This window comes from Bidens hawaiensis, unplaced genomic scaffold (genome assembly GCF_021521415.1).
Source record: "Bidens hawaiensis isolate Kalapana, Puna unplaced genomic scaffold, B.hawaiensis_p1.1 tig00079121_1, whole genome shotgun sequence".
NCBI lineage: Eukaryota > Viridiplantae > Streptophyta > Magnoliopsida > Asterales > Asteraceae > Bidens > Bidens hawaiensis.
This window is the reverse complement of record NW_027503539.1, coordinates 1-26127: the sequence shown is the minus strand read 5'-3', so window position 1 is coordinate 26127 and position 26127 is coordinate 1. Positions and strand designations below refer to the sequence as shown.

The following is a 26127-nucleotide window of genomic DNA, read 5'->3' as shown; positions in this document are numbered from 1 at the left end:
TGATAAAGATATAAAAAATTATCATTAAATTGAACATGAAAGAGAATATGTCGTGATTTGTAGTGTAATTTTATATTTGGAGATAGAGGAATGGTCGCAGGGATGTGAATGCTCTTAACTTGAGTTTTCAACTATAAATCTGTCAGTATTGTTGTATATACATAATCTTTTCGGGTGTTTTCACAATTTGTTATTGTTTAGAATTACACGCTACTATGACAATGAATTGTGTATGTTTTACTGTTTTAGTTTACAATTGTTAGTTGTAAGGCTGTGGGTGTCATCCCACTTTTCTCACATTTTTTGAATACTCTCTCTCTTACACATTAACGTCTCGTTACATTTTTAAATATTTTCATTAGCCTTCCCTACAGCGATGGTGTTGCCCCTAACTTTTCAAAAATATTGTCTCAGGAAAGCCACAATAACCATTTTTTTCATGTTCATGATAATGCGGGGCAGTGTTCCCTCGCAGTAAAACCGCTCACATTATCAACCATTCCTTGATACCAAATTCAGACCCACGTCTCTCAATAGACTAATAGAGTAAAATCCTAAGTCATCCGCTACATGTTTAAAACTTTAAGTTTGGACGACTTTGTGAAATAGTATCAAACAACGACTGAAAATTTGAAGTACTATAAAAAAAAGTCTACGAAAATGCAAGAGACGTGAGTACAACTGTTTTTATGAAACTTGCATGTGCGGATTTTCATATGTATAGATTCTGGATCTTTTGACTCTTTTGAGATGTTCCCCACAACTGTAAATGTTAGGGGTACATATAAAAAGCTAAAGACAAGCTATGTGAGTTCCATAAAACAATGACAGTTTAAACAAGTAACACCGGCAGCAATATCCTTAAACAAACCATAAACTAGATGTCTGCAACAACACTTCAACATCAAAATCTGTCAATACACCATTCTAGACAACATAAGCATTCAACATAAAAAACATCTTCCAGATTCACTGTGACAACATATTCTGGAATCAGCATTAAACTAGCGACGACCATAGTGCCTTTCAGGACTCCTGTAAGGAGGTGACCTTGTTCGGTCCCTCCTTGATCTGCCACCATAATAAGGTGAGCGCCTAGGTGGCGAGTAATCACGCCCACCACCACCCCTATATGGCGGTGGGGACCTCGGCAGAGGAGAGTAATCACGACGACCACCACCACCTCTATATGGCGGCGGGGACCTCCTTGGAGGAGACCTACGGTAGCCATAGTCCTCTCGCCCACGATATCTGCCTCTATCTCTATCACCACCACCACGATACATCCCTATACATGACACCAAACTCCATCAGTATCACACCAAATTTACAGTCATTAAAAATTAACAAATAATATATATGAAAAAGTTACCAGTGTCCCTAGCATTTTTCAGCCCTAGGTAATGACCAGGTGTAGGTGTCCTGGGGCGCTTCCTTCGTGACTGAAACAATCAAACAAACAAACAACCTCAAGTAAAAGTTCTTTTAACAAGCAAATAGCTTAAATAACATATAACTACATAATAAGCATTATCAACAAGCATATTTAGGTGACAAAATAGAAGTAAAGTCATAATAATTAGAGTTTCTAATTCCAAAGGAAAACAAAAATGAGAAACTTGACCAGATCTCCTAGAAAAAAATTGAAAAGAATGCATGTGGCTAGTACCCATCAACCATTAAATTTGCGTGGCTATAATGAGCATCAATTAGTTGATAGTTGGATAAATTTGCAGTTGATAATGACCGTTGAATTAGTTGATAGTTGAATGTAAGCCGATGTTGTATGTATGTTTAGTTGATCAGATGATGCATGTGAAATGATTGGTGCTGTTTTAGCTGGCCATTGATATCAAGCTGTTTAATAGTTTGCATTGATGAACTCATCAACGTTGATTGCTGCCAACATAACTGATCCAATATATAGCAAGTAGAGTAAACCTTGGAATTAAAAAGGAAAAGAAAGTATAAAACATCCTAACTACACTAAAGTCAATGTAACTAACCCTCTCAACAGTTATTTGGCGATTTTCCAGAACCGACTGATTGAGATGCTTTATGCAGCGATTGGCATCTTCAACAGTTTCCATTGTTATGAAAGCAAACCCACGAGAGATGCGCGAACGAGGCTCCACAACCAGAAAACAGTTAGCAACCTGGATGGTGTTATGGCCATTAGTCATTGAATATACGCATACAAGGTTTATGGCAAAAAGACTTAAGAAGCCTTGATTCTTAAAACAATTACTACTGCTAGAAAAATTATATACACAAAAATGATCTAACCTTTCCTTCTTTTGCAAAATATTCTTCAAGCTGCTCTTGGGTGACACGTGTAGATAGGCCAGTTACATAAAGAGTATTTCCGGGGTTTACAACCTCTTCTTCCCTAATAGAAATAAAAAACGACAGTAGCAATATTAATAGACATCCATCATCATAATGAAGCTAAATTATTAATAATCAGAAGATTAATAATCTTGAGAAAAAACTAAAAGACTAAGAACCATACCTTCCACGGCTTCTGGACCGTGATCTAGATGCAGGCCTACCTCTTGGCCTTGACCAGATCTTGACCTTGACCTTGACCTTGATCGAGACCTAGACCTGGCGACCTGGACCTGGATGGTGGTGCTTCATGGGGAGGAGAGCGTGGAGGAGAATGTGAGTACCTGAACGCATTGATATAATGAAAGAAAATATTAGTAATTTGCATTTTAATAGCATTCAATGTGCCAATATACTTACATGGCGTCTCAAAGTATTATTCATATATTTTAAAACCATTTACACATTAGGCTATGAACTATAGGGCAAGATATGTATATATACTTTAGCAATAATGTTCCACTGGCCTACTGGTTTCATCACATGTTGATAGAATATTTGGAAATATAGAAGGGAAAGTTTATTGTTTTCGTTCCCCTTGTTCATAAATGTGTGTACCAAAGAATTAGACATACTAAGAAATATAACTGTAGACACATGAAATATACACAACAAGCACAGTAAAACATAAAGCTGTGGCATTCCAAACTATGTGGAATAGATGTTTCTTTCAACCCCTGTTAATTTGTAAGAGGGGCTTTAAAAATGATTAGTATAATTACATTCCTAGTATTCATTTGTTAATTTGTGAACCAAATCAAGAATGACTATACGAAAAGTTGTAAACTCTACACTAACGTTTTCAAATTAATTCTGTTAATAAAATTTATATAACAAATCACATCAGACTATCAGAGTATGGTACTTCTAAGCCAATCAAATGACAAAACTTTTGACAAATGAGCCTCGTCATAAACATGTCAAAGTTGAGCAAACAGAACCCAACTATAGCAAATAAAACCGTAAACTATTAGCTTCAATACAAAAAATACTAGAAAAATCCTTATTCTGCAAATGCAAAATCAGATGACTCTGTCAGATTACCAACACAATATACAGCATCAGCTACAAAATGTATATGTCAGACTTTGTTATGGCCCAATGACTCAACAACACAAGGCACCCAATCCACGACCATTGCGCCCAAAACGCAATGGGCATGCTACTCATAGCTCAAACTAACAACCCTTTAAAAGAAGCCATCTACAATAGCATGGTACTCATAGGTCAATTTAAGTATATAATCCTCATTCAATTAAACAACAGCAAAACGTTTACCCAAATAGCTATATAACTAAACAATAATCGGGACCAAAACGGACAAATCAGAAACCTTAGGGCACACAATGACGAAAATAATCAACAATCGGAGAAAAAGAGAACAAATTAAAATGTTAGGAAATTAGGGTTTACCTTCGTTGAGGTGAATCAGCCTGCATAATAAAACGGAATGCAACAGATTAAAATGTAAGCATATGAATGTAGAGATACACAGACATGATGAGTTATGAAGATCGTATATGAGAAGGAGCTAGCTCACCATTTGTGTGCAGAGAAGAAGGAACCCTAGAATAGATCGCCAAGAAATTTGATTATTGAGAGTTTTGCAGGACTTTTGACACCAGCTCGATTTAAAACACAATATCACACCCCTTTCTTTATTATTTTGTGCTTCACGAATGGGGTAACTAATAATATTCCTTCCTCCGTTCAGTTAAAAAATGTTCATATTCATTTTTTGTTTGTTTCATTACAAATGTTTACTTTCAAAATTTATTAGTCAATTTTCAAGTTTACCCTTAACACACATACAACTAACATTAATGAACAATATTGATGGACTCAATTTCCAAAGCATTATTGTCATTTGGTAAACAAAAAAAGTAATCATTCAATCTACCTTGAAATTTGCGTTTTTCAAACCATGACACTTTCAATAAGACGTAGGGAGATATTTGATATTGGCAGTCGAATGTTATAGATAGTATTAAGAGTTTTTCATGTTATGTTTATGTTTACCAGGGTGGGGCACACCTTACGATGGATAAAATATTCTTAAAAACACATGGTTAATGATCATAGGATATGTAGGAGTAATTATATAGAAGATGCTAAAATGTTTCATACGGATCAAGAGTCATGTCTTTTGAAAATGGTTATCTTAATTATATTCTACTTTCTTTGTTCGCCAACTCGTAGTTGCTTTTTTTTATTATGTTCGTCTTTATGGTTTTGTAGTAGGTGACCCTCTTTAGGTGTGTTTATCAACAATTGTCATGTTTTGTATTTATCAATTGATTTTTGTGTTCTTGTGGGTTATATTACACGTTTATCAATATTATGTAGAATCCACTTTGATTTAGGCATCAAAACCTCACCAAAGACAACAAGTCACTAAAATGATATTTTATAACACCTTACGCAAATTTCACATCATTTTATTATGTTACATGAGGATATTCAGCCATAAGGAACGCTCCATCTCAAATATGACCAACCATTGTCCCACCCAAGCAACAATATTGATTGGTGTATAATGGATCAGATGTTACAACCTCTATCATCCACGTTGATAGCACCAACCATTGTCCCACCCACCACCCTACACTCTCTTTCATAGCAGAGTTAACGATTTGAATTTGACAAAAAAATGGATGAAAGTTGCAAAAGTGACCAAATTATTACCATACGAGACCTTGTCTGTGTCCGTACATTGAGCTTTTGTCGGACTAACGGACGGTTCATGAACACTCTAGCGAATGAAAATTCGTGTATGTGTTCGTTCATTAAAGAATTGAGCTTGTCTTTGTCAGTTCATTAAATTGTAAATGGACGCTAATAAACACACATACAAACAAACACTACCGAACACTAATAAACAAACAGACACACAAATACTAATAAACAAACGAACATAAACAACAATAAGTCAATAATAGACAAATGAACACAAATGACCACACATTAATTTAAGAACAATAATTAAAAAGCCACACAAATTCACCAAAAAAAAATGGCATATAGATATGATATACTAATTACAAAGTATTAATATGTGGACTTTATCGGACGAACATAAACGAATCTAACCGGACGAATGTAAACGTACAGACGTAAACATAGACATTACCGAATGTTCACCAACACCATCGAACGAAAGCGGCCTCTGTTTGTGTTCGTTCGTTAAGCTTACCTATCGAAACTTTTTGTTCATGTCCTGTTCCATAAACAAGCTTTCCGTGGAACTGATTATTTCACTTCAACTCAGACAGAAAAAATCTGGAAGAGGGGAAATAAACTGAAACGGAGGAATAGCACCGGTAGCCGGCAGCGGTCAACTGCAAGAGCAGTCATGGCAACCTTCACCAACCTCTTATCTTCTTCTCCATATTCTTCTCTAGTATCCTCCCATGGTAAACATCATCTTGAACACAATCCTCTTGCTTTTTCTCCTTTATTTCCAACCCTACTCAAGGTACTGACTACTAATGTCTCTACATAATCTTTGTGTTTAATCATCTGGTGATGATAACTTTATCTGATTTGTGTGTAAAGACTGACCGGAGACAAGTGTTGCTTCGAGTGAAATGCTTGAATGAGCCAGGTGGAGATGATTCTGTGTCTTCTATTGCTACTGGCATTTCATCATACAGTTGGTGTGCAGGACTCGGAGGGTTGGGGTTTCTTGAAACTAGTTACTTGACTTACCTAAAGCTCACTGGTTCGGATGCATTTTGCCCTGTTGGCGGTGGGTCTTGTGGTGATATCCTCAACAGCAGTTATGCTGCCGTTTTCGGTACTCTTGTTGGTCTATTTGCTCACACTGTTAAAACATTATTTATGATCATGTTTTGATAAAGTTCATATTTTTAATCAAAGTTTTTACAAAATGTTTCATCTCAATTTGGAAGATTATAATTTGGTGTTATATCTTTATAACAACTTGAAAAAATAAAACTTTTAGCAAGATCCTTTTACTTCAAAGAAAAAAGATTATTATAAAAAAACAGAACTTGTATTCATCAAGTATTAAAATCAATGTTGTAGAGTGCATCTAGTTTATCCTTTTTCTAAGACCGTACACGCAAACATAGAAAAATATATAGGTTGCCCGCTGCCAAACTTGTAAAGTTATTATGTTGGGTTTGTAAATTTTAATCCAAGAAGATCAACTTAAATTGAAGCATATAATGAACATTGTAATGTTCTTCTGGTTTGGTAGGTATTCCTCTTCCTCTTATTGGAATGGTTGCATACGGGGCCGCAACATTCCTTGCACTTAAATTGGCAGTAAAGAATTTGCCTTTCGGGGTTGATGAAAGTAACGGTGGATTGATTTTACTTGGAACAACCACCTCAATGGCTACTGCAAGTGCATACTTTTTATACATTTTAAATACACAATTTCCAGACGCTTCATGTTCTTTCTGTTTAGCATCAGCCCTCTTGTCATTCTCATTGTTCTTCACAACCGCCAAGGTACATATAAATCAGTAAATGTTTGTTCTTTGGAACTATTGTTTCTATCATTATAGCTACGTAAATATTATTACTACTTTATAGAGTTTGGGATGGCAAAAGATCAGAGAAGAAGTGGGTTTGCAGTTTTGCATAGCTGGTCTTGTTTTTGCTGCTTTAAGCAACTCGTATAGTGCTTCAGCCCTTCCTCCGCCTACACGGTAACTTCATTTTTTAGGTTTCAAATACCAAAAGTAGCCTGCAGTATGCTGTTATTACATTAGTTCCTTAGTGGTTTTGTTTTCTGTGAAGACCCTATGCACAAATTCTGGTTGTTTTTTTTAAATAATCTTTATGCTCTAATTTTATGCAGCTTTGGCTAGAAATTTATGCCATATGCTCCAACCGAAGTTAAGGCACCATCGAGTCCTTTAGCTCTTAAACTGGCAGCACACTTGCGTTCTGTTGGAGCTAAAATGTATGGAGCATTTTGGTGTTCACACTGTTTAGAACAGAAAGAGGTACTTCTCAGACACTTGGTTCCTTGTTAGTTGCACTTAAAAGTTTCTGTATTGAGTCCGGTTAAAGGCTGCATAATGGGCAGGTTGGTATTAGAGGTGCTCATAAATCGCCGAAACCAACTGAACCGCCCAAACTGAAGGCAGGTCGATTTGAAATATATACGGTCTGGTTTTTATGGGTTGATGGTTTGGAACTTGGAACTGGCTGTGAAGACTGTACCGGCCGTTCAACATTTGTTATTTATTTTTATTTTAGGAATGTAAGGTATATATATTATATTTACGAACAATCCCTATCATTTTTAAAGTTTAATACAAAATTATGCTTTTGGAAAAAAATATTTTTTTGGTCTAAAACTGCTAAACTGCCAAAACCAAACTGTAAAACTATGAAAACTGACCAGTTCAGTTTTGTCATTTTCCAAAACCGTAGACGTAGTTAGCGGTTTCGCTCAAAATTTTGGTCAAAACCATTCGAACCGGACCATGAACTTCCCAGGTTAGTATCGCTCAAAACTCAAAAGGGGTTTTAGCCTTTTGGGTCAAACGTGTAAATCTCAACGTGGATCAAAACAGTGTGGGTCGAATTGAGCTGATCCACAAACAGTTTTTGTTGTTTTATTTGATATTTTATATATTTATATGCTAAATGATTACAAAAACTAGATCAGCACAATAAGTCCATAATACGCTAATAATTTTGTTAAATTAACGGGATTTGGGAGGTTTTATGCATAGTAATGGCATTTGACAATTCCTTTCGAGTTTAATCTCTTAAGTTTGACATAGAACATAAGTACATGACCCAAAGCGAGCTGTATGTAGAATTATAGGTAAACAGGTCAAAATTGTCAAATCTAGGTCCAGTCAACAAGGATTTACAGAACATTTATTTTTTATACATGCGAGCTTTCTTGACCCTAGGAGGTATTACTCGTGTTGATTAGTTAAACACAGTTTCTGTTTTCTGGTACCTGTATAGATGTTTGGGCAAGAAGCGGTAAAATTGTTGGATTATGCTGAATGCTATCCAGATGGATTCAAAATTGGAACTCCTCTAAGTAAAGAATGTAAACAAGTCAAAATAGAAGGGTTTCCAATGTGGGTGGTCAACGGTCAGGTATTAGAAGGGATACAAGACTTTCCGGAACTTGCAAAAGCATCCGGATTTGAAGCGGGTGAGTTCAGTGGAGAGCTAGCAGAGCTTGCTAGAATATCTGCTCAGGCCAACACGCGACTATCGTAAATGTATACAAAACATGTATGTTGTCTCCCATTCCATGTGAAACAGATACACCATGCTGACATGGCACTTCTGTAGGGTTTTGTTGGAGACTATTACAGAAACAAACAAGAAATTTGAAAATTTTAGCCTTTTGTTGTACTGTATAACATGTCTTCTGGTTGTATTTAACAATTATATTTTATTGAAATAATGTCACTCATTAGTTTGCTTATCTATTTATAAATAAAAAAGATTAAAAAAAGTTGTGTTGCCGGATTACAAAGAAACGTTTAAACCTGTTAACACAACCTTTCTGTTGCAAAAACGAACTGAGATTTCTGAAAAAAGTTTCAGCTTTGTTTCTAGTTTTTACTGAAACAATGTTTCTATTTATAACTCGTGTCATAACAATATTTAATGTATACATAAAAACCTATGTAAAAATTAATTATTTAAAAATCAAAGATTTTATAAGATGAAGAGCTTTTAACTAGATTGTAGGACTTTACTCTCGAAAGAGAGTCAAGGGAGACCCAAAGCCAAGGAGGGGATTTGGAAATAGTTTTCAACCAGCAATTGACGTGCCTCGGTTATTACCTCATTAACTTCATCAATGCCCCAAGCGCAAAGATACCTTACCCGATAACCCTGACACCTCTTTTATATACCCAGACCTCACTTCCTTTCATATCCCACCACCGATGTGGGATCAGTCAAAACTTCAGTTTCCAATGTATTCAATCTGCTTTTGTCTACCTTATTTTACCGTAATGTTTTAGATAACACATGCATTTTTCAGTGACCTTCATATATGTCTGAATGGGCCTATTCAGAGGACAATGTCTGGTTCGCTCGGATTTGAGGGTGTTTGGTTTGTTAACATCATACATCTGAATGGTTCCATCATCCTCTGATTCGTTCGGATTAAAATTGAAGCTCAGAGACAATTTTACCCACACAAAACCATGGCTGGCTCTCATTCTCTTCTGGCTACTAGGCACACCACCACCACTCGATTTCAGCCTGATTTCAAGCACAAATAAGGTATGACTTTTGTTTCCCTACTTGATTTCGACTCTTATGTTTCCCCACCATTGTCGATTTCTACCTCTGGGGTTCGAATGGCTAGGCCTAAAAGATAGGGTTTATGGTTCGAACGGCTAGTTGATGTTCAGTTTAAGCTAATTGATCAATTTCGTTGATTCTTGCTTTGGTTCTAACAACTAATTTGTAGTTAGAGATAAAAAATGAGGTACATGTTCTTGAAACCCTATTCTTTGAATTCAATGTGTAACCTAGAATATTTAATTGAATGCCATGGATTACGATTATTTACTTATGTTGCTGGAAATACAATGTATGATTATATTATATAGTTATGATTTGTTAAAATAAACTAAAATGGTTTGTATCTGGCTACTTGAATCCATATTATGTTTTATATGAAAGTGTTATAATTTATTAATGCAGTGAGTACATTTGGATAATTTAAAGGTTCGTTTTCTTGGAATCATGATTTAGTTTCAAAGAGGTTATAAATGAGTAGTACTTGCTGCTACTCGTAGTATACTTAAATACTTAATCGCTTAGATGAGTTTATAAATGAAATGAATGCAATTGTAAAGATCAATTGACACGATCCATCGTGCTTGGGTCATCATTTATGTGTCTTTTAATTTCAATTAGTTGGTCTAAAGTCATAAAAAGATGTGTAAACCAGCCCATATTTTATAGCGCTTCGAAGCTTTATAAGTCTACGTTACTTAGATTTTTAGTTTGGGGCAAGAAACCAAGTGTAAGTGGGAAAAATCTTTAAAAACCTATAGTTGTGCAGACTGTTGCTAAAATACAAACTTTATTGTATGTATACAAACTATGGGGGATGGACCGAATACCTGTTTTCGGTGACTTTCATATGGTTGGAACCATTAACGTGGCTATTTTCTTGCAATCGATCTGAAGTACTATCCAATTTTTTGTAATTAGAGAGTAGGATGAGATAAGTATGTTTTTTTTTGTTCTAATTGTGTTTATAAGATATTTGATGAAATGTGTCGCAACAACTTTGCTATTAACTAATCATATTTATTTGTCATTTGCAACAACATTACACCTTTGCCAGTATGCTACAATTTTACAAAAGAAAATAGATGTTGATTTGAGGGTTAAAATGTAATGCCCCTGCGTTTTAAATAGTAAATATGGTTTCCATATGAAAGAGTTGCAATTTACACTTGCATATTTGACATTCAATTGACGTATGCATATTTTATGTTTTGGAAAATAGAGTGTAGTGAGTGGTGTTTGCTTGACAGTTGCAATTTATGTTTTAGCATATTTGGCATCTAATTGACTTGCATATTTTATGTTTTAGCATATTTTACATCCAATCATTTTAGGTTTGTGAATGTGCTAGCAACCATCATTTTAGGCCACTGGACATGTGTGCTTGATGCTTGATTTGTTTGTGGTATTATATGAATTACCTAAAAGTTACTTTATAAAAATTCAAATGTGCTTGATTGCAATTCTTCCTTCTGTCACTCTAATTGCCAATTTGAAAGAAAATATGTGACACATAACATTCAGCTATCACAGACTTTATTTGTACAGATGCAGGCGACAACAACACAAGAATGAAACGATTGAAGACTTTTGACTGAAAAAGGATGCAAACGCTTTTGGTGATTGATTAGAAGACAATAGCCACTATGTGCCTAGGAAATGATTGTGGTGACGACGAGCGAAACCACAACTTTTGGTAAATTACTAAAGGAGTAATTGTCCCTTAGAAGGTGGATAAAGGCCATTACATTCTCCTTTATAGCTATGATAGTTTCTATTATGCTCTATTTGGATAGTATGTTTCCATGGGTAAAAATTCAAAGTGTATGCAAACCATTAATTTTTATTTGGATTTTAGTGTGTTACCATGGATTTTGAAGGAATAATGTGTAATTTGAATTCTCTATTATGTTTTGTGGTTTCTTTGTATAATAATTCATCATTCAGATACGTAACTAAATAGATACATTTCATTTAGCATGCAATAGTTTAGAAGGGTAAGATAGTCATTTCGCACAGTTATTCAGAGATCCAACTAAACAGACTTAACTGGTTTAGCACTTATTGATTCAGAGCCTCTTAACCATTCAAACCTCTTATTGATTCAGCACTTAATGACTCAGCACTTGCCAAACAGCTGTATAATAGTGTTTATCAAGTCTTTTTGTAACTACACATATGTAGGCGACCAGGTATACTATTTATTATTGCATTTGAGATTTGAAGCACCTAAACATGTCATCCATCAACATATTTTCTCAATCTATGCAACCCAGCACTACCAGGGCATGTGATACCTTTAACCAACTAGTTCACGACTTCAAGAATCACATGCCCAAACAAACGACCAGAAAGTAAACAAAAAACGGCAATGTTACTGCTTGTTTATATATCACTTACAATTCTTTGTAAAAGAAGCAAAAACAATTTCTGGTGAGTGATAGTATTAGAAAACCAAGCAAAAGTTTACAATTAATAAGTCAAAATTCAAATTCCTACACTGTGGCACCACGCTGTTTTATTAATTATTTTTTATTCTTTTAAGCCAGTTCCCACATCGACTACTGAACTATCTTTCTTCTCTTTATAAACTGTGCTTCCAGATTTTTAAACACAAGGCTTTGTTGTGCTTGCCTGTGACTCAAGTGAGGGTATTAAAGATGGTAGGACAATGGCTTGATTCGGTCAGATTGGGCACCACTGGTGCTTGAAATGGCTTGTGCATTCTGTTCCAATTAGTGAGTTGAGTGAAGCCTAGGCGAAGGCTTAGGCTACATGCTTCACTACGTGGCAAAGGCTGGCTGGCTTCACAGAGCAGCGAAAGCATTCCACTCACGACAGTGAAAGAAAGGATAACTCGTGAAAGAAAGGATAACAAGCATTCCACTCACGACAGTGAAAGAAAGGATAACAGGTCGGAGTTCCACTGGCGCTTGAAATGGCTTGTGCATTCTGTTCCAATTAGTGAGTTGAGTGAAGCCTAGGCGAAGGCTTAGGCTACATGCTTCACTACGTGGCAAAGGCTGGCTGGCTTCACAGAGCAGCGAAAGCATTCCACTCACGACAGTGAAAGAATGGATAACTCGTGAAAGAAAGGATAACAAGCATTCCACTCACGAAAGTGAAAGAAAGGATAACAGGTCGGAGTTCCACTGGTGCTTGAAATGGCTTGTGCATTCTGTTCCAATTAGTGAGTTGAGTGAAGCCTAGGCGAAGGCTTAGGCTACATGCTTCACTACGTGGCAAAGGCTGGCTGGCTTCACAGAGCAGCGAAAGCATTCCACTCACGACAGTGAAAGAAAGGATAACTCGTGAAAGAAAGGATAACAAGCATTCCACTCACGACAGTGAAAGAAAGGATAACAGGTCGGAGTTCCACTGGCGCTTGAAATGGCTTGTGCATTCTGTTCCAATTAGTGAGTTGAGTGAAGCCTAGGCGAAGGCTTAGGCTACATGCTTCACTACGTGGCAAAGGCTGGCTGGCTTCACAGAGCAGCGAAAGCATTCCACTCACGACAGTGAAAGAAAGGATAACTCGTGAAAGAAAGGATAACAAGCATTCCACTCACGACAGTGAAAGAAAGGATAACAGGTCGGAGTTCCACTGGTGCTTGAAATGGCTTGTGCATTCTGTTCCAATTAGTGAGTTGGAACAGAATGCAAGATGGTAGGACAATGGCTTGATTCGGTCAGATTGGGCACCACTGGTGCTTGAAATGGCTTGTGCATTCTGTTCCAATTAGTGAGTTGAGTGAAGCCTAGGCGAAGGCTTAGGCTACATGCTTCACTACGTGGCAAAGGCTGGCTGGCTTCACAGAGCAGCGAAAGCATTCCACTCACGACAGTGAAAGAAAGGATAACTCGTGAAAGAAAGGATAACAAGCATTCCACTCACGACAGTGAAAGAAAGGATAACAGGTCGGAGTTCCACTGGCGCTTGAAATGGCTTGTGCATTCTGTTCCAATTAGTGAGTTGAGTGAAGCCTAGGCGAAGGCTTAGGCTACATGCTTCACTACGTGGCAAAGGCTGGCTGGCTTCACAGAGCAGCGAAAGCATTCCACTCACGACAGTGAAAGAAAGGATAACTCGTGAAAGAAAGGATAACAAGCATTCCACTCACGACAGTGAAAGAAAGGATAACAGGTCGGAGTTCCACTGGTGCTTGAAATGGCTTGTGCATTCTGTTCCAATTAGTGAGTTGGAACAGAATGCAAGATGGTAGGACAATGGCTTGATTCGGTCAGATTGGGCACCACTGGTGCTTGAAATGGCTTGTGCATTCTGTTCCAATTAGTGAGTTGAGTGAAGCCTAGGCGAAGGCTTAGGCTACATGCTTCACTACGTGGCAAAGGCTGGCTGGCTTCACAGAGCAGCGAAAGCATTCCACTCACGACAGTGAAAGAAAGGATAACTCGTGAAAGAAAGGATAACAAGCATTCCACTCACGACAGTGAAAGAAAGGATAACAGGTCGGAGTTCCACTGGCGCTTGAAATGGCTTGTGCATTCTGTTCCAATTAGTGAGTTGAGTGAAGCCTAGGCGAAGGCTTAGGCTACATGCTTCACTACGTGGCAAAGGCTGGCTGGCTTCACAGAGCAGCGAAAGCATTCCACTCACGACAGTGAAAGAAAGGATAACTCGTGAAAGAAAGGATAACAAGCATTCCACTCACGACAGTGAAAGAAAGGATAACAGGTCGGAGTTCCACTGGTGCTTGAAATGGCTTGTGCATTCTGTTCCAATTAGTGAGTTGGAACAGAATGCAAGATGGTAGGACAATGGCTTGATTCGGTCAGATTGGGCACCACTGGTGCTTGAAATGGCTTGTGCATTCTGTTCCAATTAGTGAGTTGAGTGAAGCCTAGGCGAAGGCTTAGGCTACATGCTTCACTACGTGGCAAAGGCTGGCTGGCTTCACAGAGCAGCGAAAGCATTCCACTCACGACAGTGAAAGAAAGGATAACTCGTGAAAGAAAGGATAACAAGCATTCCACTCACGACAGTGAAAGAAAGGATAACAGGTCGGAGTTCCACTGGCGCTTGAAATGGCTTGTGCATTCTGTTCCAATTAGTGAGTTGAGTGAAGCCTAGGCGAAGGCTTAGGCTACATGCTTCACTACGTGGCAAAGGCTGGCTGGCTTCACAGAGCAGCGAAAGCATTCCACTCACGACAGTGAAAGAAAGGATAACTCGTGAAAGAAAGGATAACAAGCATTCCACTCACGACAGTGAAAGAAAGGATAACAGGTCGGAGTTCCACTGGTGCTTGAAATGGCTTGTGCATTCTGTTCCAATTAGTGAGTTGGAACAGAATGCAAGATGGTAGGACAATGGCTTGATTCGGTCAGATTGGGCACCACTGGTGCTTGAAATGGCTTGTGCATTCTGTTCCAATTAGTGAGTTGAGTGAAGCCTAGGCGAAGGCTTAGGCTACATGCTTCACTACGTGGCAAAGGCTGGCTGGCTTCACAGAGCAGCGAAAGCATTCCACTCACGACAGTGAAAGAAAGGATAACTCGTGAAAGAAAGGATAACAAGCATTCCACTCACGACAGTGAAAGAAAGGATAACAGGTCGGAGTTCCACTGGCGCTTGAAATGGCTTGTGCATTCTGTTCCAATTAGTGAGTTGAGTGAAGCCTAGGCGAAGGCTTAGGCTACATGCTTCACTACGTGGCAAAGGCTGGCTGGCTTCACAGAGCAGCGAAAGCATTCCACTCACGACAGTGAAAGAAAGGATAACTCGTGAAAGAAAGGATAACAAGCATTCCACTCACGACAGTGAAAGAAAGGATAACAGGTCGGAGTTCCACTGGTGCTTGAAATGGCTTGTGCATTCTGTTCCAATTAGTGAGTTGGAACAGAATGCAAGATGGTAGGACAATGGCTTGATTCGGTCAGATTGGGCACCACTGGTGCTTGAAATGGCTTGTGCATTCTGTTCCAATTAGTGAGTTGAGTGAAGCCTAGGCGAAGGCTTAGGCTACATGCTTCACTACGTGGCAAAGGCTGGCTGGCTTCACAGAGCAGCGAAAGCATTCCACTCACGACAGTGAAAGAAAGGATAACTCGTGAAAGAAAGGATAACAAGCATTCCACTCACGACAGTGAAAGAAAGGATAACAGGTCGGAGTTCCACTGGCGCTTGAAATGGCTTGTGCATTCTGTTCCAATTAGTGAGTTGAGTGAAGCCTAGGCGAAGGCTTAGGCTACATGCTTCACTACGTGGCAAAGGCTGGCTGGCTTCACAGAGCAGCGAAAGCATTCCACTCACGACAGTGAAAGAAAGGATAACTCGTGAAAGAAAGGATAACAAGCATTCCACTCACGACAGTGAAAGAAAGGATAACAGGTCGGAGTTCCACTGGTGCTTGAAATGGCTTGTGCATTCTGTTCCAATTAGTGAGTTGGAACAGAATGCAAGATGGTAGGACAATGGCTTGATTCGGTCAGATTGGGCACCACTGGTGCTTGAAATGGCTTGTGCATTCTGTTCCAATTAGTGAGTTGAGTGAAGCCTAGGCGAAGGCTTAGGCTACATGCTTCACTACGTGGCAAAGGCTGGCTGGCTTCACAGAGCAGCGAAAGCATTCCACTCACGACAGTGAAAGAAAGGATAACTCGTGAAAGAAAGGATAACAAGCATTCCACTCACGACAGTGAAAGAAAGGATAACAGGTCGGAGTTCCACTGGCGCTTGAAATGGCTTGTGCATTCTGTTCCAATTAGTGAGTTGAGTGAAGCCTAGGCGAAGGCTTAGGCTACATGCTTCACTACGTGGCAAAGGCTGGCTGGCTTCACAGAGCAGCGAAAGCATTCCACTCACGACAGTGAAAGAAAGGATAACTCGTGAAAGAAAGGATAACAAGCATTCCACTCACGACAGTGAAAGAAAGGATAACAGGTCGGAGTTCCACTGGTGCTTGAAATGGCTTGTGCATTCTGTTCCAATTAGTGAGTTGGAACAGAATGCAAGATGGTAGGACAATGGCTTGATTCGGTCAGATTGGGCACCACTGGTGCTTGAAATGGCTTGTGCATTCTGTTCCAATTAGTGAGTTGAGTGAAGCCTAGGCGAAGGCTTAGGCTACATGCTTCACTACGTGGCAAAGGCTGGCTGGCTTCACAGAGCAGCGAAAGCATTCCACTCACGACAGTGAAAGAAAGGATAACTCGTGAAAGAAAGGATAACAAGCATTCCACTCACGACAGTGAAAGAAAGGATAACAGGTCGGAGTTCCACTGGCGCTTGAAATGGCTTGTGCATTCTGTTCCAATTAGTGAGTTGAGTGAAGCCTAGGCGAAGGCTTAGGCTACATGCTTCACTACGTGGCAAAGGCTGGCTGGCTTCACAGAGCAGCGAAAGCATTCCACTCACGACAGTGAAAGAAAGGATAACTCGTGAAAGAAAGGATAACAAGCATTCCACTCACGACAGTGAAAGAAAGGATAACAGGTCGGAGTTCCACTGGTGCTTGAAATGGCTTGTGCATTCTGTTCCAATTAGTGAGTTGGAACAGAATGCAAGATGGTAGGACAATGGCTTGATTCGGTCAGATTGGGCACCACTGGTGCTTGAAATGGCTTGTGCATTCTGTTCCAATTAGTGAGTTGAGTGAAGCCTAGGCGAAGGCTTAGGCTACATGCTTCACTACGTGGCAAAGGCTGGCTGGCTTCACAGAGCAGCGAAAGCATTCCACTCACGACAGTGAAAGAAAGGATAACTCGTGAAAGAAAGGATAACAAGCATTCCACTCACGACAGTGAAAGAAAGGATAACAGGTCGGAGTTCCACTGGCGCTTGAAATGGCTTGTGCATTCTGTTCCAATTAGTGAGTTGAGTGAAGCCTAGGCGAAGGCTTAGGCTACATGCTTCACTACGTGGCAAAGGCTGGCTGGCTTCACAGAGCAGCGAAAGCATTCCACTCACGACAGTGAAAGAAAGGATAACTCGTGAAAGAAAGGATAACAAGCATTCCACTCACGACAGTGAAAGAAAGGATAACAGGTCGGAGTTCCACTGGTGCTTGAAATGGCTTGTGCATTCTGTTCCAATTAGTGAGTTGGAACAAAATGCAAGATGGTAGGACAATGGCTTGATTCGGTCAGATTGGGCACCACTGGTGCTTGAAATGGCTTGTGCATTCTGTTCCAATTAGTGAGTTGAGTGAAGCCTAGGCGAAGGCTTAGGCTACATGCTTCACTACGTGGCAAAGGCTGGCTGGCTTCACAGAGCAGCGAAAGCATTCCACTCACGACAGTGAAAGAAAGGATAACTCGTGAAAGAAAGGATAACAAGCATTCCACTCACGACAGTGAAAGAAAGGATAACAGGTCGGAGTTCCACTGGCGCTTGAAATGGCTTGTGCATTCTGTTCCAATTAGTGAGTTGAGTGAAGCCTAGGCGAAGGCTTAGGCTACATGCTTCACTACGTGGCAAAGGCTGGCTGGCTTCACAGAGCAGCGAAAGCATTCCACTCACGACAGTGAAAGAAAGGATAACTCGTGAAAGAAAGGATAACAAGCATTCCACTCACGACAGTGAAAGAAAGGATAACAGGTCGGAGTTCCACTGGTGCTTGAAATGGCTTGTGCATTCTGTTCCAATTAGTGAGTTGGAACAGAATGCAAGATGGTAGGACAATGGCTTGATTCGGTCAGATTGGGCACCACTGGTGCTTGAAATGGCTTGTGCATTCTGTTCCAATTAGTGAGTTGAGTGAAGCCTAGGCGAAGGCTTAGGCTACATGCTTCACTACGTGGCAAAGGCTGGCTGGCTTCACAGAGCAGCGAAAGCATTCCACTCACGACAGTGAAAGAAAGGATAACTCGTGAAAGAAAGGATAACAAGCATTCCACTCACGACAGTGAAAGAAAGGATAACAGGTCGGAGTTCCACTGGCGCTTGAAATGGCTTGTGCATTCTGTTCCAATTAGTGAGTTGAGTGAAGCCTAGGCGAAGGCTTAGGCTACATGCTTCACTACGTGGCAAAGGCTGGCTGGCTTCACAGAGCAGCGAAAGCATTCCACTCACGACAGTGAAAGAAAGGATAACTCGTGAAAGAAAGGATAACAAGCATTCCACTCACGACAGTGAAAGAAAGGATAACAGGTCGGAGTTCCACTGGTGCTTGAAATGGCTTGTGCATTCTGTTCCAATTAGTGAGTTGGAACAGAATGCAAGATGGTAGGACAATGGCTTGATTCGGTCAGATTGGGCACCACTGGTGCTTGAAATGGCTTGTGCATTCTGTTCCAATTAGTGAGTTGAGTGAAGCCTAGGCGAAGGCTTAGGCTACATGCTTCACTACGTGGCAAAGGCTGGCTGGCTTCACAGAGCAGCGAAAGCATTCCACTCACGACAGTGAAAGAAAGGATAACTCGTGAAAGAAAGGATAACAAGCATTCCACTCACGACAGTGAAAGAAAGGATAACAGGTCGGAGTTCCACTGGCGCTTGAAATGGCTTGTGCATTCTGTTCCAATTAGTGAGTTGAGTGAAGCCTAGGCGAAGGCTTAGGCTACATGCTTCACTACGTGGCAAAGGCTGGCTGGCTTCACAGAGCAGCGAAAGCATTCCACTCACGACAGTGAAAGAAAGGATAACTCGTGAAAGAAAGGATAACAAGCATTCCACTCACGACAGTGAAAGAAAGGATAACAGGTCGGAGTTCCACTGGTGCTTGAAATGGCTTGTGCATTCTGTTCCAATTAGTGAGTTGAGTGAAGCCTAGGCGAAGGCTTAGGCTACATGCTTCACTACGTGGCAAAGGCTGGCTGGCTTCACAGAGCAGCGAAAGCATTCCGCTTCACTACGTGGCAAAGGCTGGCTGGCTTCACAGAGCAGCGAAAGCATTCCACTCACGACAGTGAAAGAAAGGATAACTCGTGAAAGAAAGGATAACAAGCATTCCACTCACGACAGTGAAAGAAAGGATAACAGGTCGGAGTTCCATGGGTTCGTAATAATCTCATGAATTGTCCTCAATTTGAACAACCATCTTTTTATTTAGTTACATGGGACGGGGTTGGGGGTGGGCGGTTTGATTCAGAGAACATAATTTTTGTTTAACCGTTTAAAGCCCAACAAACAGTCAGACGGTGACTCGACCCGATATTTTTTTCAACTCAACAAGAACTAACTTTTGTTTAACCTTTTAAAGCCCAACAAACAGTCGGGTTTTTCAATTTGAGCTAAACCTTTTTAAGCCTAAGACACATGGCTACTATTTACAGGAAGTTTAGGAACGGTGCAAGTATTAAGATGTCGTACGCCATGTTTACAGAGGACTTCAATCTCAATGTAGAGGGATGGTAAATATAGGGTACTTCACTGTAGGTTTCTGGTGGAGCAACTTCTGGATTTTTAATTTATGATTTTTTGTTTGAAACAAGTTTAATAGTTAGTAGTATAATGTTTACTAATTAGTTTAAAGTAGTATCATGTGTACTAATTAGTTTAAAGCATACATTTTTTGATGCGGCATTGTTAGGTGAAGGTTAATCACGCATGGAAACGTAAAGCACTATACCCGGTTGAAGTGATGTTTGCCCGATTAGGAAGTGTTGAAATATGCAGATGTTTCAATTCAATAGCAGATGATATTGAAAACGATTAGATATTATTAGTTTTACGTGTTGGTATCCAAACGTTTAGTTGATTGACAATAATATTAGCTCAAATACAATTGTGTTTATTTTGTATGTTGGTTTGGACCGAGATCAATCTGGACCTCTCGTGTCGGGTACTCCACGGTTCCACTCTGCAAGAACTCCGAATCATTCTCTTGAAGCTCATTCTTCAAGAACTCCGAATCATTCTCTTGAACATAAGTTGGGCTAAAGATGAGAGGAGTTTGTGCTTGTGCTTGCTAGAGTTGGTGATGCGTATTTGTGTTCGGGTTTGTAATTACAGATTCAACATCTATGTTGCTTCTCATTGTGCTCTTAGCAATTTTGTGTCATTATAAGCATGCACAGTTAACCTTCATAAAAATTACATAAACCATAAATTATAAAAAAAAATTAGCCACTATAAAAGGTTATTCACATTTTTAACTATGGTCAAAACATTAAAATACCAGATAATTATAAATTTTTAAACTAATAATTGTAGGACTTTAACCTCGAGAGGGAGTCCTTCCAGAAATTCTCGATGACTAAGGGAGACCCAAAGCCAAGGAGGGGGTTTGGAAATAGTTTTCAACCAGCAATTGACACGCCTCAGTTATTACCTCATTAGCTGCGTCATTGCCCCAAGCGCAAAGACACTATAACCTGTAACCCTGACACCTGTTTTATACACCCAGGCCTCACTTCCTTTCATATCCCCCCAACGATGTGGGATCAAACCTTTAATATCTTATCTGCGTCATTATTGTTTCTTAAATTTGCTGCCGTTGTTTCGTATATGTGAGACCATGTCAAGGGAATGAGATCAATATCCCTGAACTCGTTTACAATCGTGATGATGGTCTACCGTCTGATGATGGATTACGGGTTACAGAGTGACCACCCTAGAGTTTACGGTGCATCTCCGTTGTCTGCGCACTCTATGAGGTGTATCTCACAGAATCAGTATAATGCTTAGCATGTAGGCTCGTAAATGAACCAACGTTTGGTGAACTGTTTGACCAGAAGTCGCTTATGTTCGTTTATTCAATAAAATATGGTTGGTATGTTCTTTTACATATTCAAATTAATTTATTGGTGTAAAACTGGTGAATTCATACATCAATTGAGCGAATAGAGATTTGTTTACATCCATTGGTTAACAACAATACAAATTAACTGTCACATCTATTTTGTACATTAAAGAGTTCATAAAACTGACTCTGCTCTCTATAATGTTTTCCCTTGCTTCACTTAGCAGGATGAAAACAATGAAAACCTACAGATAAACATAAATATACCACCATTTTTAAAGACCAATATACCCTTCCCGAAAAACTGACCAAAAACTTCTCAATTTCAACAGCACAAAGCTTCTATGGTTGGACCGCCTCGTGTGCTGCATGCAATGCTCTATACTCTTTCCAACTTGAAAGATTCAAGCTGCTTGTTTTGAAGAGAAACTATTTATAGCGCGCAGCCATCTATAACAAAGGTCATCTGTGTTGTTGAACAACTAAAACCGAACCACTAATATCAAACTCACTAGAAGCCAAGAAATCACCTACTACACCGATCTCCGGGCATTCTTCCCAGTCACTGATTCCAGTAGTTAAAAGGCATTCACCTCTACCACCTGTACCTACTATAAACATCGAGTAAGTTTCCATCATGTCTCTTAATACCATTCCTATTTCCGCCCCGTTGTCCACATACTTTTCAACAAATCTCACTTTCCCTGATGTCACATACCTGAAAATACAATTAAAATTATTTTGACATAGGTATAAAACATAAAACAATAAAATTATTATATCCTACCTGTGATAAAAATTTGCTAAGGCAGAACTATCCGCCTCATCAACTTCTGTTTCCCGGTTCTGTATCGACACTACAACATCATCCTCCATTCGGGAAACATTAATCCTTTCATTAGCATCTTTTGCTGATGTCGGTAAAAACCTAAATATAGTAACACTAGAATGATGATGTGTACTAAGCCGTTTACTAAACCCCAACGCCTCACAGTAATCGGGCCCACCAAAAAACAAAATTACTACTATTATAGTTTTCTCACCATTTTGTGTAACTGCTATTAAATTTTGTACCTTTTGTTTTGTTGTTGTTTCGGATACTATGCATGTCAAGATAAGGTTTTTCAAGCCGGGGGTCTCAGCGGGAACAATACAATAGTTTTACATTATGCAGAACTGAGCACAAACAAATGTAACACCCTACCTGAGGTCATACCACCAAAACGACATACTTGAAACGACAACCCGCTGAAACCGCACTAGAGCTTTGAAAGAGACGTTCCCCTCATCTTTAAAGTAAAGACGGTTACCACGCCTTTCATTAAGGGAAGGCGTTGACTAGTCCTGCTCAATAAGGATGTAGGGACTCTTGAGCGCTTCATTGAGCATTTTTATTTCCTATCCCGTCCTTACGCTACGCTATCCATAACCATAAGGTTGACCTATATCCTCTCTTCTCTCTCTTTGTCCACACGAAGATCCCCCTTGGTTATGTAATAGAAGAAAAATGGGAAGACCTCCCAGTTGGACCCAGATTGTGATGGTAGTGAATGTGGCCTCAGCTCCCACAAACGTAGGCTCCCAAAGCCTTAGACTGAGATAGTACCACAAAGCAGGGGTTATAATAAATGACTCTACAGAATTCCTCTCCCGCTTGAAAGCTAAATAAGGAGGTGCCCCAAATCCCTGCATTCCATTCTTGGCAGAGGTTCCTCCCATCTAATCCCTTGAAGTACTTCGCCCACCTTCGAAGAGTTAAATAAATGATCATTCAAAGCAGACTAAAGGCAAAGGGCAAAGGAGCGAACCCATTGCGCTAACGAAGTTTTCTTGCTAGGGCTAGCGCCTTTAGTGTGCCCGACCACCAAACAATCGAAATAGTCTTTTTTGGTCGGGGGCCGGCCACCAGCTCAATAACCTCTACCACTCCTGTAGATCACTACGCCTATCTTCGCTTTTCGATCAGCCGTGGCTCCCGGTTCACTTAGCCTACGAACTCCGGCTCACTTCCAGCTTGGATCACTTCTGGCTAGCTTAGCCCTAGCTCGAAACAGCCAACTCACTTCGCCTACGCAACGAAGAGAAATAGTTTACTTGCTTAGCTCGAACATGCCAACAACATTTCGTTCACTTTCGCAAGATTCACCCGTTTACTTGTTAGCTAGCATTATTCCACATCTTATTTCAGGGAAGCCCACAGAACGGTTCTGAAAGAACGTAGTGGTGAACGAAGTTGACTTTGACTTATAGCATTTCCCCTTCTCTTAGTTGAAGGCTTATCCATGAATCCGGACTTGAAGAACTTGAGGGCATAGGATTCAATCCAGCCACAGGTTCTCCCTATGGCTACCTTGTTGCGAACGAAAGACCGGATCTCTTTTCTTCTAGCAATCTACTTTTGATGAAAAAAAAGAAAGAAGAGAAAGAACTGGGAGTTGGCGCCTGCATAACTACTTGCTTGCTTACCAAGCCATCCTGGCAAGCTCCCCCAGTTCGATTATGATTCTTGACTTGACTTATTATAAAAACAACTCACCATCCAAATGAAAGACGATCGATTATCTACCCAAAAAGATAGAGAGTCCCACATACGAGAAAAGGTCAGAAATAGAGTTGAACCAAGTAACATTGCAAAGGCATAACAAAGCTCACATCAGCTGTGAGTAGGGGAGATATTGGGTTTATAAGAAATGTACCACCTCAAATATCATCAACGTGATTTGTACGCAATGGCTTTTTGATTGGGGCAATCCCGGTCTGTTAACTCTCTACTTGGAGGGTGTAAAACTGATAATATCAGTTGGTATGTGGGTTGGACGTTACAAGAAATATTATCATGTAATTGGTGCCCAGGGATGTATATGGTTTGGTTTATGAGCCTAAGATTCTTACTAAAGTCACCTCACAGTTAAAACAAATTGTAATGTTTGTAATATTCACTCTCCAAATCACATAAATTCAAATGGATATTGGATCAAGCCGAGCCTCTTGAGAGCTGCTCGAGATCAAAGTGAAAAAGCTCGAAACAAGCAAAGCCTCAAATAAAGGGTTGTTTAGTTATCGAGCATACATTTTGGGTTTCTTGAGGCCCATAAATATAACCGCTAGAAAAAAATGGGAAATTAGTCGTTATATTATAGACGAAACATAAATTAATAGTTGTAGCTACACTTAGTCATTTTCATGTTTAATACTAAGGGTATATTTGCAAACTACATTTATAAATTTAATAGTTGCTGCTAAATCTTTGAATTTGCAAACTGTTAGAAAATTGTTGAAAACAAATACATAGATAAATTGGTAATAAATTGGTAAATTAACGTAATAAATGATTTATGCCTTGGGGAAAATTTTTCTTTCTACATTTTTTCTTTCTTTTTTTTAAAAGAAATGTCAAATTATATAAAAAAAAACAAATAAACAATAACTTATACAAGAAACCCAAAAGGTAGAACTTTTTGTCTAGTATTTATGGGGCTCAACTAAACATGTATCCCATCCTTCCTTGACATCTACACACCTTCTAATAAGCTGATCAACACCAATGCGGAAAAGATATGGATCGTCCCAAAGGTAAAATTTGATGTCAGCAAAGAATTTCTTCTTTTGCTGGTAAGGCATCTTTGGGAGGTATCCGTCAGCAAGATAGTTCGCGAAATCAGCAAACCATGGAAAACCCTCTTCTTGTGCAGTAACAAACATCAGACTCTCCGTCGGAAAACGATCGTCGATCCTAACTCCCGAATCTCCTAAATCAACTCCCTCTAGACGTGAAAGATGATCAGCCGCCACATTCTCGGCCCCCTTTTTATCACGGATCTCTATATCGAACTCTTGAAGCAACAAGATCCATCGGATAAGACGAGGCTTAGCATCCTGCTTCATGAAAAGATATCTAATAGCGGCATGATTCGTATCATCAATCGTTTTGGACAAAACCAGATAGGACCTAAATTTGTCGAAAGCGAACACCACAGCTAAAAGCTCTTTTTCGGTGGTGGTATAGCTTTCCTGTGCGCCATTTAAGGTCCGGCTCGCATAGTAGATCGGATGGAAATGTTTATCCTTCCGTTGTCCAAGAACCGCTCCGTATGCGAAGTCGCTCGCGTCACACATCAACTCGAATGGTAACGACCAGTCGGGAGCAACCATGATTGGGGCGTTAATGAGTTTGTCTTTTAGAAGATCAAACGGCTCGATACACTGCTCAGAAAAAACAAATGGGGCATCCTTCTCCAAAAGTTTGGTCATGGGTCTCGCGATTTTAGAAAAATCTTTGATGAACCGGCGGTAGAACCCGACATGACCTAGAAAGCTATGAATTGATCTCACAGAAGTAGGCGGGGGAAGATTAGAAATGGTCTCGACCTTTGCCCGGTCAACCTCTATCCCCGCACTTGAGATTCGATGACCTAGAACAATGCCCTCGCGTACCATGAAATGACATTTTACCCAGTTAAGGACTAGGTTGGTGTCAACGCAGCGGGACATCATCCTCTCGAGATTTGATAAACAATGATCGAAGGAACTCCCAAATACGGAAAAATCGTCCATGAACACCTCCATGGAGTCCTCGATCATATCATGGAAAATGGCCACCATACACCTCTGGAATGTGGCCGGAGCGTTACAAAGTCCGAACGGCATACGTTTGTAAGCAAACGTTCTGTAAGGGCAGGTGAAAGTGGTTTTCTTCTGGTCGTCGGGAGCTATCGAAACCTGGAAGTACCCGGATAAACCATCTAGGAAGCAGTAATACTGCTGACCTGCTAAACGCTCTAACATCTGATCAATGAATGGGAGAGGAAAGTGATCTTTCCTGGTG

The 26127-nt window shown here is 39.8% G+C and overlaps 1 protein-coding gene, 1 non-coding gene and 3 pseudogenes across 4 annotated transcripts; 1 reads left to right on the top strand and 4 right to left on the bottom strand.

Annotated features, from left to right (window-relative positions):
* Positions 1-902: 902 nt before the first annotated feature.
* On the bottom strand, positions 903-3827 carry LOC143607045 (uncharacterized; annotated as a pseudogene). Its single transcript, XR_013148864.1, has 6 exons — positions 3802-3827; positions 2513-2672; positions 2287-2389; positions 2007-2156; positions 1373-1442; positions 903-1288 (listed from the first exon to the last, which is right to left on the bottom strand). The product of XR_013148864.1 is annotated as an uncharacterized LOC143607045 (transcript).
* A 1838-nt stretch (positions 3828-5665) lies between these two features.
* On the top strand, positions 5666-8761 carry LOC143607046 (thiol-disulfide oxidoreductase LTO1-like; annotated as a pseudogene). Its single transcript, XR_013148866.1, has 6 exons — positions 5666-5863; positions 5944-6184; positions 6611-6867; positions 6952-7067; positions 7220-7367; positions 8350-8761. The product of XR_013148866.1 is annotated as a thiol-disulfide oxidoreductase LTO1-like (transcript).
* A 275-nt stretch (positions 8762-9036) lies between these two features.
* Positions 9037-9224, bottom strand: LOC143607049 (U4 spliceosomal RNA; annotated as a pseudogene).
* An 11549-nt stretch (positions 9225-20773) lies between these two features.
* On the bottom strand, positions 20774-20926 carry LOC143607048 (U4 spliceosomal RNA). The gene has a single exon (XR_013148867.1). It is a non-coding gene; the product is annotated as a U4 spliceosomal RNA (small nuclear RNA).
* A 477-nt stretch (positions 20927-21403) lies between these two features.
* Positions 21404-22210, bottom strand: LOC143607047 (cation/H(+) antiporter 1-like). The gene is made up of 2 exons (XM_077082627.1): positions 22090-22210; positions 21404-22020 (listed from the first exon to the last, which is right to left on the bottom strand). Exons 1-2 carry the CDS (start codon positions 22176-22178, stop codon positions 21765-21767), a joined length of 345 nt encoding a protein of 114 aa, XP_076938742.1. The 5' UTR covers positions 22179-22210; the 3' UTR covers positions 21404-21764.
* Between the last annotated feature and the right edge of the window lie 3917 nt (positions 22211-26127).